The 12,853-nt window shown below is 36.4% G+C and overlaps 1 protein-coding gene across 4 annotated transcripts in view; it reads right to left on the bottom strand.

Moving 5' to 3' along the window:
- TCF12 (transcription factor 12) overlaps positions 1-12,853 on the bottom strand; it is a 416,785-nt gene that overhangs the window by 84,642 nt on the left and 319,290 nt on the right. For all 4 annotated transcript variants that reach the window (XM_020981635.2, XM_020981615.2, XM_020981646.2 and 1 more), the window contains exons 7-8: positions 5,416-5,551; positions 715-767 (exon numbers count right to left, since the gene is read on the bottom strand). In XM_020981635.2, coding sequence (XP_020837294.1) covers positions 715-767; positions 5,416-5,551 — 189 coding nt within the window. The remainder of the gene's footprint in view (positions 1-714; positions 768-5,415; positions 5,552-12,853) is intronic.

Raw genomic sequence — 12,853 nt, forward strand, 5'->3', positions numbered from 1 at the left:
GCACAAACACCCTTATAGCATAAGATTATCACAGCCATTAATGATTTTTCCACCAAACCTTTCCAACCTTTTTCATCAAAGCCCTAAATTCTCAAAGGATACATTTTTGAGCAAAGAGGGATCAACAAACTAGTTGCTTGAAAGCTTTCCTGATGCTAGGCTGAAGTTAGGAAAGGCTTAATGAAGGCTTTAAAATCCACTAGGGCTTCACAATGAACATCTGACTTGGTGATTTATGCATATTAATAACCTCAGTCCTACAGAGGCAAGCTGAGCCGAACATGTCCTCCGAATCTTAATGTCTTCAGCTCCATTGGGATTATTACAAATGTAAATTTCTAAGATTCTCAGCTATTAATCTCTGTCTGTCCTCCTGTTCAGCAACATAATGACTAATTAAACATCAAAAGACCTGTACAGGAGATCTTCTTTGACAGCTACCGGTCTAGCCTTCTTCCCAAGAGGCAAATTCAAATGACAGGGACACGGGGTAAGAGCATATGAGAGAGCTACAAATCATGGCACTGAAAGCTAAAAACTAAACATTAGATGTGGATGCAGACCTAACAAACCTTCTCAATGATTCAGTTAGGCTATTTACAATCACTAGACAAAGCATTCCTAACAACAACAACTTAACTTATTCTCCCAAGAAGTAATCATTGAACCCTGGAACACAATCTGTTACCATCAAATTAAAACACAGGTACTTACAGAAGAAGGCAAACCAGGGGGCACCTTTCTGACTTTCTTGGCCTGCAAAGGATCTGTATGCAGAAGAAAACACACTTCATCAGCATATTATATCAGACATGGAGAGAGACAGCCAATGTTTAGCTCTACAACAAAGCAACACAAGATTCTTTATGGCGCATGTCTTGTTTCCCAACTTTTTTTTTTCCCTCCTGGCTATTCATTTAGCCAACTGTTCCCTTCTTGCTGGCTCTAAATAGGGCAATGTGAGGTGCACCCTGATTTAAAGTGGTGCCACGTGGGATTGCTACAAATCTCGTGGGCATGCATGGAGCCTCAGAAAAAGAATACTATAAATAAATGTGTGCACCAAAGGCATATGATGCAACAGGTTAAGAATGAAACTAAGGGCCATGTCCTTGTGTATTTGGTAGGAACTCAAGAACTGTAGTACCAGTAGAAAAAAGGACAGGACCAAGTGTTATGCTCCTCTGTATCTCCAATAGCAGGTAACTGACAGTTTTTTCCACATAACAGGTATTCAATAAATATTTCTTCTTGTCAATAATGGCAAATTTGTTAATTAAAAAAAAATGTCCTGGGTTCTGGGAGGAGTCGAATTCACATGTGCATTCATGCTACATAAAAACCAGACTTCAGGTGCTTCTTAAGTTAAGTATTCCTAACCTGATCTTCATGGACTAGTCTATGGATAGATTTTAGGGGCTCTGTGAACTTGATGGGGAAGAGAGAGAGAGAGAGAGAGAGAGAGAGAGAGAGAGAGAGAGAGAGAGAGAGAGAGAGAGAGGGGTACGTGTGTGTGTATCTTTATTTACAATAGCCTCTAACTGAAATTTAGCATTTCCTTCAATTATTTAAAAACCTTATTCTGAAAAGGGGGGTCCATTAGCTTCATCAAAAGGGTCCATGACACAAAAAAGGTTAATACCTCTGGGTTTAAGGGGTAGATGTATGCATTGTAAAGGAATACAAACAATGAATATTTACAATGTATTCTTGGCTTTTAGGTTAAATGGAAATATTGCCATATATTTTTGTCTTTTCCTGCATTATAGCTAATGAATGGAAATTGACAACTGCCTCAAATAGATTATTATTTCAGTCAAATTCATGATGTAGCAGGTAAGGAGACAGAGCCAGTGTTCAAATTAAATATACAAAAGGAAATATATGATAAATTAAAAGTTAAGCCTATGTTAGGAATACTGAGTTTTCATATTTAAAAACAACATTTAAGAAATCAAAAATTAGTGCTATCCTGATATTGCGTATGATATTCATATGACAGAAGAAAGATAGCTAGATTGATACCTCAGAATATTGGTTATAGCATATAGGAGAGTTTATGGTAAGCAAAAAACATATGAACAAAACCCTTAAAGAGTGTGGATTCAAAACTGCAATAGTATATGTTACACATTTTGGCATTAGATGTTTATAGTTTATAGTTAATTCAAAGAAAAAAGCTTTATTTTAAATAAAAATTGAAATAACATTTCTGAAGGACAAAAATAACTTTATCAATGTGAATAAAAATAAGTATTTTCACATGCCTACTCCTCCAGATATCCTATAAATGGCATTTCTCTCTTTTTTAGATCTACCTCTAATACCTCTAGCATTTAAAACCCAAGGCTCCCATTCTCTCTTTTACAATATGGGTAAAAAACAATAAGCATATTCTTTCAAATCCTGTTAATCAAAACAAGGCCCAACTTCAAATTTTTCAAAGGAACTCACTATTAGGAGGAGACATCACACATGACAAAACTCTCTAAGGGACAATGTTTGATGTTTTCAAAAATGGGAATTATGGAATCACCTTCATAAACAAGCATGGCATTTTTCTATGCCATAAATGGCACAGTATAACAATAAGACATTTAGGTTTGTGTTGGGAATTCTCTTCAATGAATTAACCTTCCCAAGAGTCTGAAAAGCTTTAAAAAAAAATCAGCTTTTCAAGTAGTGTATAGAAATTTTAAAACCAAGAAGGAAAAAAAAACACCCTTCATTAGCATCTCCGTCCATTCCCCAAGAGGCAGCCTGTATTTCCTTAAAACAGAATGTGCCAAAGATAAACAACATCTGGCACACTCTATATTTCTGAAACTTAAAGGCAAAATCTTTGTCCTTTGTGGGGTTTCACTAGAACTCAATGTTCCCAACTCCTCACAACCAAGAGAGTGTCCTCTGAGCAAAAGCCCCACTACTAAGAATGTCAACTAGATACTGCTACTATTCAGGCTGGAGTCTATCACTGCAATTCCAGGGAGGAAGACGTGCTATACAGTTCAAGTCAGTTCACCCTTGACATGCTAAGAAACAACTATTGAGTCTGGATTCTTCACTCAGCTACCTGCAATTCAACTTCTGTGTGAAGAACTTTCTGTTTTTATTTTTTTCTGTTTTCTGTTTCTGTTCATCCTCAGCTGTCACTGGTTAATTTTAATATTTGTATTTGATCTGTAACCAAGGATCTGAATGCGCTGTCATGATTTGCCTAAAAATTCTGGGCAAAATTGCTATAAGTTAAGGGATGTTTTACAGAGACTTCACTTTCCAAGACATTTAAACATCTGTTTGAGTGAAGACATTATTTCATTTTTATCTTTGTATGTTATAGTGCCTGGCACATTTCCTGGCACATAGTAGGCACTTAAAAATGATTGTTGAATTGATTTGAATAATAAAGATTCAAGGTAGTGAAAGTGCTGTTGAGGTTCAAGCTATATACAGTGAAGAATGTCACTTCTCTGCCCAGTGAACGGCACATACTGTGAAAAGTCTATTTCTGGACAGTAAGAACATCTTACTTAAGACCCTTAGAAAGGGAGCATGGGCAGTCAAGAAGATCTTGGTTCATGTCCTGCTTCTGACACCCACTAACTCTGTGACATGATGCCTGTGTGAACAAATGCCTTAATTTTCTTCATTAACCTCACCCCTTTGCATCAGTAACTCTCTCCAACTCTAAGTCAAAGATAAATTTCTCATCCGCATTATCAAAGAAGTCTAGAGTTCCATACATCAGCGAAATCACACGTCCTTATGAAAACAAAACAGCGTCTTCAGGGTCTTCCTGGCTTTAGGCTTTAATTGATAGGAGACTGTAGACTCCTAAGAACTCTTCCTCCTTCCTAATTATTATCATAGGTCACTGAGTTCAGAAACGAAATTCCTAATGACATCCCATTGGTTCAGATAACCCAAGAATACTGAGAATGGGGTACTGCTGAGACTGGGCCCTCTGTTCTGACCATGAAGATCCTCATTTATATGTAGGAGAAAGCCTTAACAAAAGTGGGTTTTGTCTGCAAAGCTCTCAATTATTAGCTGGCGTTTGTATAGTACTTCAAATTTTGCAAACTCTTCACAACTACTACCTCATTTTATCCTCACAACAACCCTGAGAGGTAGGTGCTATTATTATCAACATTTTATAGATGAGAAAACTTAGATAGACAGGAGGGTCAAACAGTTAGTAAGTGTTTGAGGTGGGTCCTGACTCCAGGACAAGTGCTCTAGACACCTAGTTGTCTGCAATTAATACTGAGGACAAAATTTAATATCTGGATATATTTTCTTTCTTTTGGATAGGTAACTTTGATTTGTGGAGGATTATTCTTAACATGATCATGAATAACAATTTATCTACCAGAAAAATTTGGTTTTCTCATGAGAGTAGTGCTCAGAAATGGAGAATGGGGCTTAAAAACAGAATGCAGAACCCTGAATTGACAGCAAAAATAAGTCACGGGAATGCAATCCATTGAAGTTCCTTTCCTGGCTTATGAGTCTGACTGGTTTGATTTGTTTATAGGTCTACTAGATATTTTAGAGGGGGGGAAAAAAGAAAAGAAAAGCCCTCTGGGGCAGAGAAATAATCTGCAAAAGTCCTTTGCTGAAATGAATTTTAAAATACCTGAACTAATGAACTAATGTTTATTGAGTACAACTTTGTATAGAGTACCATAACTACTGATACACTGTAATATACTGAAGGGAGATAAAAGTAAACACACCAAGTATTAAAAGTTAACTCTATAAAGAAAGCAGAAGTATTTGTTAATTAAATCAACAAGTATTCATTAAGTACTTGCTTACTTGGTGTTAACACTGCCCTGTCACACGTGAGATTGAAAAAATGGAAGATACAATACCTGGCCACAGTGAACTTTCAAAGAATAATAGCTCATATTAATGTGAGCACTTTATGCAAAGTGATTTATAATTTATGGGCTGAAACAACAAATAAGACCGATTCCTACACTATTTAAAATTTTCAAATGTGATCTTTTCATTGCAAGGGGACATTGATGGTCAAGTTAAATTTTGTTCTTCAGTTTTCTTGGTTAAGTCAACAATGTCACTGAATTGTTTAAATATCAAAGAGAGAACTTTTAAAGAGAGATAAATTTTAAGTTTTATAATCTAAAACTTTCATAAAAATAAATCACATTAAATGCAGAAGAATCAGGATCATGTTTGTGCTCTACTTATTAATGATGGAATGGATTACATTTTTAAGCAAACAGATTAATCTCCAACTTCAATATAATTCCTCAAACACCAAACTCCATAGGCCTAATGACTCTTCAGTCTCCTCTAAGCAGGAACACCATGATATTTTTGGGCAAGGGAAGAAATTAAACAAAACTCAGACTTGAAGTTTCACCTAGGGACAGTGCATATATTTACCAAGTGCCGAAGAGTCATGCAGTGGTCTTCTTCGAGAACTGGTGGCAGAAAAGGAATAATATGGTGTCCCGGCTTTTCCTGACGATGATAACTGTGCTGGGCTCCCAAGTCCTATATCTTGTCGTAGGAGACTGGACTGTAAAAAAAAAAAAAAAGGCAAAGGAAACCTAGTCACCTTTCTAAAATAATAAAGCTCTTATGATACCACTGACTCTCAAGTACCCAAGGGCTGAAAATTATTTGTTGTTTCTTTGTCCCTCTTACCACCTGCTTCTTGGTCACTGCATTAGCCTCTCCACCAGAGAGATAAGAAATAAAATAAGGAGCAAGGTGACACTGTCAAGTATGACATTTTGTCAGCTGTTCTGGCAAAGAATCATAGGGTCACAGATTCCAAAGTCAATGCTCTTTCCACTACTACCCACTGCTTGGAAGAAAAAAGCAAACTGTTTAAAGAAACTGAGAAAGATAATATTTTCAGATCATCTGAGACTCTAATGATTATGTTTGGTTTTCTGTGCACTAAAAATGAACCCTTCACTTTGCTTTTAATTTTTTTCCCTAAATCATTTTGAATCAGTCTGTCTTAAAGAAAGTTTAAGAGAAAGCTTCTATGCTATTAGCACTGGGAAAAATGTAAACTTCATTATGATAGGAGGGATTATGTCATGCTATGGTCAACCAAAGACATTTCAAAGTCTAAGTGAGTTTAAAGAACAGAAATGAAGCAGGGACTAGCTAAAACTATTGTTCTTTACAAAAAAGTGCTAATTACTACCTTCATGATTTTGGGCAAGTAAAAAAAAATAAAGTAAATTGAAGATTCCCAATTCTCATTTCTAAAATGAGAACTTTAAATTAGATGATGCCTAAGGTTCTTCTAGCTCTTATGTCAGTGGAGATAAAATACATGAATACAGTAGAGCTGCATTTTACAGGAAGGTTAGGTTCCAAAGTCATCTTGAAAGGCAAAAATTGTACAGTCAAAATGACCCCAGGAAATCCCTTTAATAGTCCATATAACATAGCACAATGCATCATCTTTAAACAGTCATAGCTAGAAAGTCAATCAGTCAATAAACAGTTATTACCACCTACTATGTGCCTGGCACTGTATTAAGCTCTAGAGACAAAAATAAAGGGCCAGAGTTTCTTTAAAAGGCAGTCCATTCTAAGAACAGATACATCTGAGATCATTGCTATGAAAACAAATATAAATTTTATTTTTCACTTCATATATTCAGCTAAGGAATCAATCAGGAGAGAGTAATCAGCAGCCAATAAGCATTTAAGTGTTCCACTATGTGTCAGATGCTGGGGATATTATATCTTTTTCAATATAGTATCTAGTCCTCACTGGCCCTAAGGCGAGGAAGATCTGAGTTCAAATCTTCCTTAGACTTGTACTAGTTGTATGATCCTGGGTAAATCACTTAATTTCTGTTGGCCTCAGTTTCCTCATCTATGAGATGGGAATAACTTGGTAATTACCTCCAAAGGTTACTGTAAAGATAAAATAAGATAATATTTCTAGCACGCATGGCAAACCTTAAAGTACTAATCCTCTCAAGGAACTTTCATTATAATGGGAAATGACAAGTGTATATAAAAAAGTATATACAGAATAAATAAAAATAGAATAAGTGCAGATAAATGCAGGGTGGTTAAATACAACTATTTACTTCTGCTCAAGTAAAAGAAAAGAAAAACAGGTAAAAGACTTAGTGAGCAGGAAAAATTATGATTAAGGAAAAACACTCTGGAAGGAGCTTCAGGAATAAGTGAATATTAGAGGATGACCACCCTGAAACTATTTCTTCCTGTTTCACCACGAGTCAAGGGAGGACATAAGGAAATTAAAGGGGACATAGTGGGGGCCTTTAAGCTGCCTAGAAATGCTAGGAAGGACACCTCAGGCTGACCCTCTGAAAAGATCGACTACAGATATGAATAAAAGTTTCTAGAATCACACTTAGTGCTAAAAATGTTCCTATTATAAGACACATAGGAGAACTGAGACCAATCGTGGGAAAAGTAGACTCCTATCTTCTACTATATGCATATTTAGCAGAATGGTTCTGCTCATGCTATATAAATTGTTATTTTTCTCTGACCAAACTCATATAGTTGAACTCTCATAATCTAAATGTCTGTATGATGCAATGTCATTGTATGTAAAATGCATCATATGTGACAAATACCAATTCCAAGAGTCAAGTCTTTGTGATATTCCCAAGTATAAGTAAGCAATGCATCACTCTACTTAATGGTGGAAACCTCCATACTTGAGTAGGTTGTAACTTACTTATACAGTATATAAACAAGGTTAGCTCATGCGCTTGGCGCATGGTTGGGCAAACTAGAATCTGAGGGCTAAATCTAGCGTACTGCCTGTTTTTGGACAGCCCTCAAGCTAAAAATGGTTTTTATATTCTTTAACACAACCAAACTTTATTTTAAAATATAAACTCTTCTTAGCTCACAGTAAACCTTTGATGTAAATCTCTGGTTTTAGTGTGATCAAGTTCCTGCCTATATTTCCTACCTAGGATAGTTCAGCTTTGTTCTATTTCATATCCATAGATTATAAGTCTAGTTTGGGTTAACCATCATGGTACATAGTGGAAAGAAAACTTGGCTTTGGAGACAAAAGGCTTGGGCTCAAATCCGACTGCTGATGTTTACTACCTGTGTTACCCTGGGCACATAAAACCCACTGGGGCTCAGTTTGCTCATCTGCAAAATGAGAGTGGTGGATTGGATGGACTCTGAAGGAGTTTCTCACTCTAGCTCTATGATCTGACAAAAGGCTATGGCTGGCTCAGTGCATATTTATTTCCACTAACAGAAAACAACTCAGAAATAATCTCCTGATGTTGAAAAAAACCATCATCTTCAAACATAAAGGACAATGTCTATTCATATATTCAAGGAATACTAGTGGAAAGATGAGTAATGGTGCTAGGTGCTAAGCAGTAGGACCATCCGTGCTTTCCACTCCTCGACTGGATGATGGAACAGATAAAGAAGGTCTCAAAAGGTAAAGAGGATTGGATTCATGCCTGAGAATTTCAGGAGACAATCTACCATTGTCTTCACAGCCCTTGTATACTCTCCTGTCCTCATCCACATATTTTAAGCAGCTATCTTTCCTGCCATGTTGATAATAATAATTATCATAATAGCTAGCATTTATATAGTACCTACTATCTGCTGGTCATTGTGCTAAAGCGCTTTACAAATATTATCTCATTAGACCTTCATAGCAACCCTGGGAAATAGCTGTTATTATTACCCCCATTTTGCAGATGAGGAAACTGAGGCAGAGGTTAAGTGACTGGTCCAGGGTCACACAGCTAGGAAGTATCAGAGGCTAGATTTGAACTCAGGTGTGCCTAATTCCAAGTTCAGCACCATAACCACTGTGCCACCTATCTCTTCAAATGTTGTTGATATTGATAACTATGTCCTACACCTCTAGCAAAAACTCAGGGTAACTTTGGTAGTTGTACTTGCACACTGTAACTTTAGGGGCAGCTGGGTGGTTGCAGTGGATAGAGCATCTGGCCTGGAGTCAGGAAGACCAGAGTTTAAATCCAGACTCAAGACACTAGCTATGTGAGTCTGCGCAAGTCACTTTACCCTGTTTGCCTCAGTTTCCTCATCTGTAAAACAAGCTGGAGAAAGAAATGGTAAACAATTCCAGTATCTTTGCCAAGAAAACCCCAAATGGAGTCATGAAGAGTCGGACATGACTGAATAACAGTAACTTTGGTAGAATAACAGTTGATCTGATATTCACTATTAATGTCAAGGGAAAAAGTTCTAGTGAAATTTATTCCCTTCTTTCAGTGCTCAATTATTTAAATCCAGAACTTTAAGATGCTTTGCAGCTTTAAATGTAATATAACCTCTTCAATCAACAATAAAAAAGTGTGATCTAAACTAACAAGGGGTATTACATTTTTCTAAAAAGGTCCATATTTTAAAACTTCTATTTTTTCAGACCTTAATGGGATATTTGTAAAAGAGTACATTCCTTTAAAAATAAGAGAAATGAGGGTTGCATCTACCAAACAATAGAAAGTAGAAAATAAAAGACAATGCTATTAGACGTTATCTTTAACACAAGTAGTTTTGTATTTATCAAATACCGGATGGATGAAACACTCTGTAGTAGGGACGTAAAAATGCAAAGGGGGTTTATCAAACAGATAAGACATAGTCTTTTGTCCCTGTAAAAATCATAAACCAGAGGGAGGTGAAGCTGGTAGAAAAAATAATCAATATAAATAAGACACACACACTCCCTCTCTCAACACAGCTCAACCTGTAGTAATGCAATAGGCTCCTAATGGTTCCCCTTGCTTCCTTTCTATTGTCTCTCATTCATGCTCCACACAGCTGTCAAAGTGCTTTCTTAAATGCATGTCTATGTCACTGCCCTTCTCAGTAAACTGCTGTGACTCTCTATATCACCTAGAATTAAATATAAACTACTTTGTGTGGTATTTAAAGGCCTTTAGAACCTAGTCCCAACCTATCTTTAGTGTCTCAGTATGTAGAGTCCCTTCCTAGACACTTTGGTCCCCAAACTGGCCTTTTTGCTGACACACACAGGATACTCCATCTCCAATACCGTTTCTGTATTGTTCTCGGCTGTCCCTCATGCCTGAAATGTACTCTGCTCTCCTTTAAGATTCAGGTCAAGTAGTACCTTCTACGTGAAGCTTTTTTTGATCTCCATTGCTGTGAGCACCCTCCCTCCCAAGACTTTTGTTGTTGTTCAGTCATTTTTTCAGTCGTTTCTGTCTCTTCGTGACTCCATTTGGGATTTCCTTGGCAAAGATACTGGAGTGGTTTGCCATTTCCTTCTCTTGCTCATTTTACAGATGAGCAAACAGGATTATAGGACTTGCCCAGGGTCACACAGTTAGTAAATGTCTCCATCTGAACTCTGGTCTTTCTGACTCTAGGCCAGGCACTCTATCCACTGTACCACCAAGCTGCATCACCCCTACCCCTCAAGACCACCTTGTGCTTATTTTGTGTGTTTTTAAAAAATATATACTTATTGTCTTCTCCAACACAATATAAACTACTTGAGGGGCAGGGACAATTTCATTTTAATCTTTGTCATCCCCAGCATCTAGCAGGAGCTTAATAAATGTGTGTTGGTTGATTATACTATCCATGAAATACTTTTTCCATGAAATACTCCTTTTCTATCATCATGTGGGTTTTCAAAAACTTTTATTGCAGGAGATATGAGTAGTTCAGAGGTTCAGACTAGTTCAAACTAATACAGACCCATCGCTGTTCAAATGAATTCAGATCCATCGCTGGTTCAGACTAGTTTAAACTGGTTTAATTATATAGATGTCCAGTTCTGACCAGTTGAGACTGGTTAAAAGCAGACTGAATTATTTCAGAGCAACTGAAACCAGAACTGATGACATTACAGGCTGAATAGGCTATTGTGGTCTAGCCTGGAAACCTATCTACTATTTATAGTTTTGCTTCTATGAGAAAATGCATTCCAAGGTCTGAGCAACTGACATACTAATGAACTTTGGGAACACATCCCTTTTGTAATTTGAGTACTAGCTGTCTATGCAAATACTTTCTGCATTTGTGTACAGTGGACTTTTATGAAAGGCATTTATTTCTTGATAATTTTAATGCAGCCAATTCTAACTAATAATAGGCCAAAAGGGAGAAAGGGTTTAAAAAAAAATAAACAAAACCTAAACCCATAGCAAGTAAAAATTCAGAGACTCTATTTCACTCAAGTTTTCTAACTAGCTTTTCCAATCTTGCTACTTCTCCCCTGTGGAGTTATTCAACCTGGATCTAAAACCTTATTGTTATATTAAAAAATACAGATGGAACTATTTTTTTATAAGAGTAGAAAATACAGCTTTGTTTTCTTAGTGCTATATTTCAACACTATATGAAATTAAAAAAAAAAAAACAAAACTCAAGACTGTCTCTGTCCTAGCAGAGTTTACAGTCAAGTCAGCTACTGCAAGAAACCTTTCCCAAGTCCTTTACCTCAGTGTCATTCCACCTGAGACTACTCCCAATTTTTCCTATATATATCTTGTTTGTACATAGCTGTTTGCATATGTCCCCCAGTTGACTGCGAGCTCATTGAGAGCAAGGACTGGGTTAGTTTTTGTCTTTCTTTGTATTCCTAATGCTTAGAACAGTATATGGAACACACAATAAGCACTTAATAAAAAGATAAGATAAATTACATATGCATATTTACATATATTCATGTATATACATGAAATAACTAGAGAATAATATCTGCTGCAATAACCAAGAGCTTGGTTGCACTGTCTTTTAATACTACCAATTAATATTCTAAACATTCAGTAGTGCTTTCTCCTCTCATTCTAGTTTGAAGCTTTTACTCTCTATAATGTAGCATACAAAGTAAGCTATTATATATTTTCTTCCGATAAAAAAAATAGATGTCAGCTCATCTTATTGATTTTTCTGCCTGTCTGAAGCAAATGAGAAGCAATATTGATTAGGACTGATCCTGTCCTGGAGGTATCTCATGCAAAAAGGAACATACAAATATCCCTGAGGAGAAAAAAATGACTAGTAAAGCAGTTTTAAATTATCAGTAGCATGTTCTCTTTAGGCTAGGCTGCCTTAGGTCTCTTCTAAGGTATTAGTTCTCTGAAATGATACATCACTTAGTTCTTAACATATTCTTAAAACAGAATGTTTGTATCTTTAGACAGTTAGAACCTCATCTGCTAAACCTGTATTTAATTACTAAAGAATAATCAATGATGGGTTATCCTCCTGAAACACTGGCTAATTCTTCATGGATTAATGTTATAACAGATTAAATAGGCACCTCTGCTAAATAGTCTTCATTTTGAATTACACAGAACAAATACTCAGCTTGCAAACAAGCATCCCAAGACTTTTAAAAGAATTTTCATCAAAGATGAAAATAAAAATGCTACTGTATCACATTGCTGCTGCTACCACCACCTCCCACCACCACCACCACCCCACTGTAATAATGAAGGGAATATGTGGTCCAAAAAAACTGACATTAGTGGAAATAAAATCGCAGTGGGGATGGTCAAAAGTAGTAATCAGTTTACGTTGTGCCATCTATCACTGCTAACTCTTCCTGATAATACAGATAGTCACTTTTAAAGGTATCCCCAAAAGAGGCATCATGATATGACAAAGAAGGACAGGGGCTACTCTCATGCCAACCAATAAATAAAGTGATGATCTTTTTGAAGTGACAAAAAAAATGGAAACTAAGGGTAGGGGTGCCTATCAATGGAGGAATGGCTGAACAAACTATGGTATATGAATATGATAGGATAATACAGTGTGGTAAGAAATGATAAAGGGAATAGTTTTAGAGAAACCGGAATCAACGCAGTGTAAGGTG

Source organism: Phascolarctos cinereus, unplaced genomic scaffold, assembly GCF_003287225.1.
Source record: "Phascolarctos cinereus isolate Bilbo 61053 unplaced genomic scaffold, phaCin_HiC Scaffold_3;HRSCAF=262, whole genome shotgun sequence".
Classification (NCBI taxonomy): Eukaryota; Metazoa; Chordata; class Mammalia; order Diprotodontia; family Phascolarctidae; genus Phascolarctos; species Phascolarctos cinereus.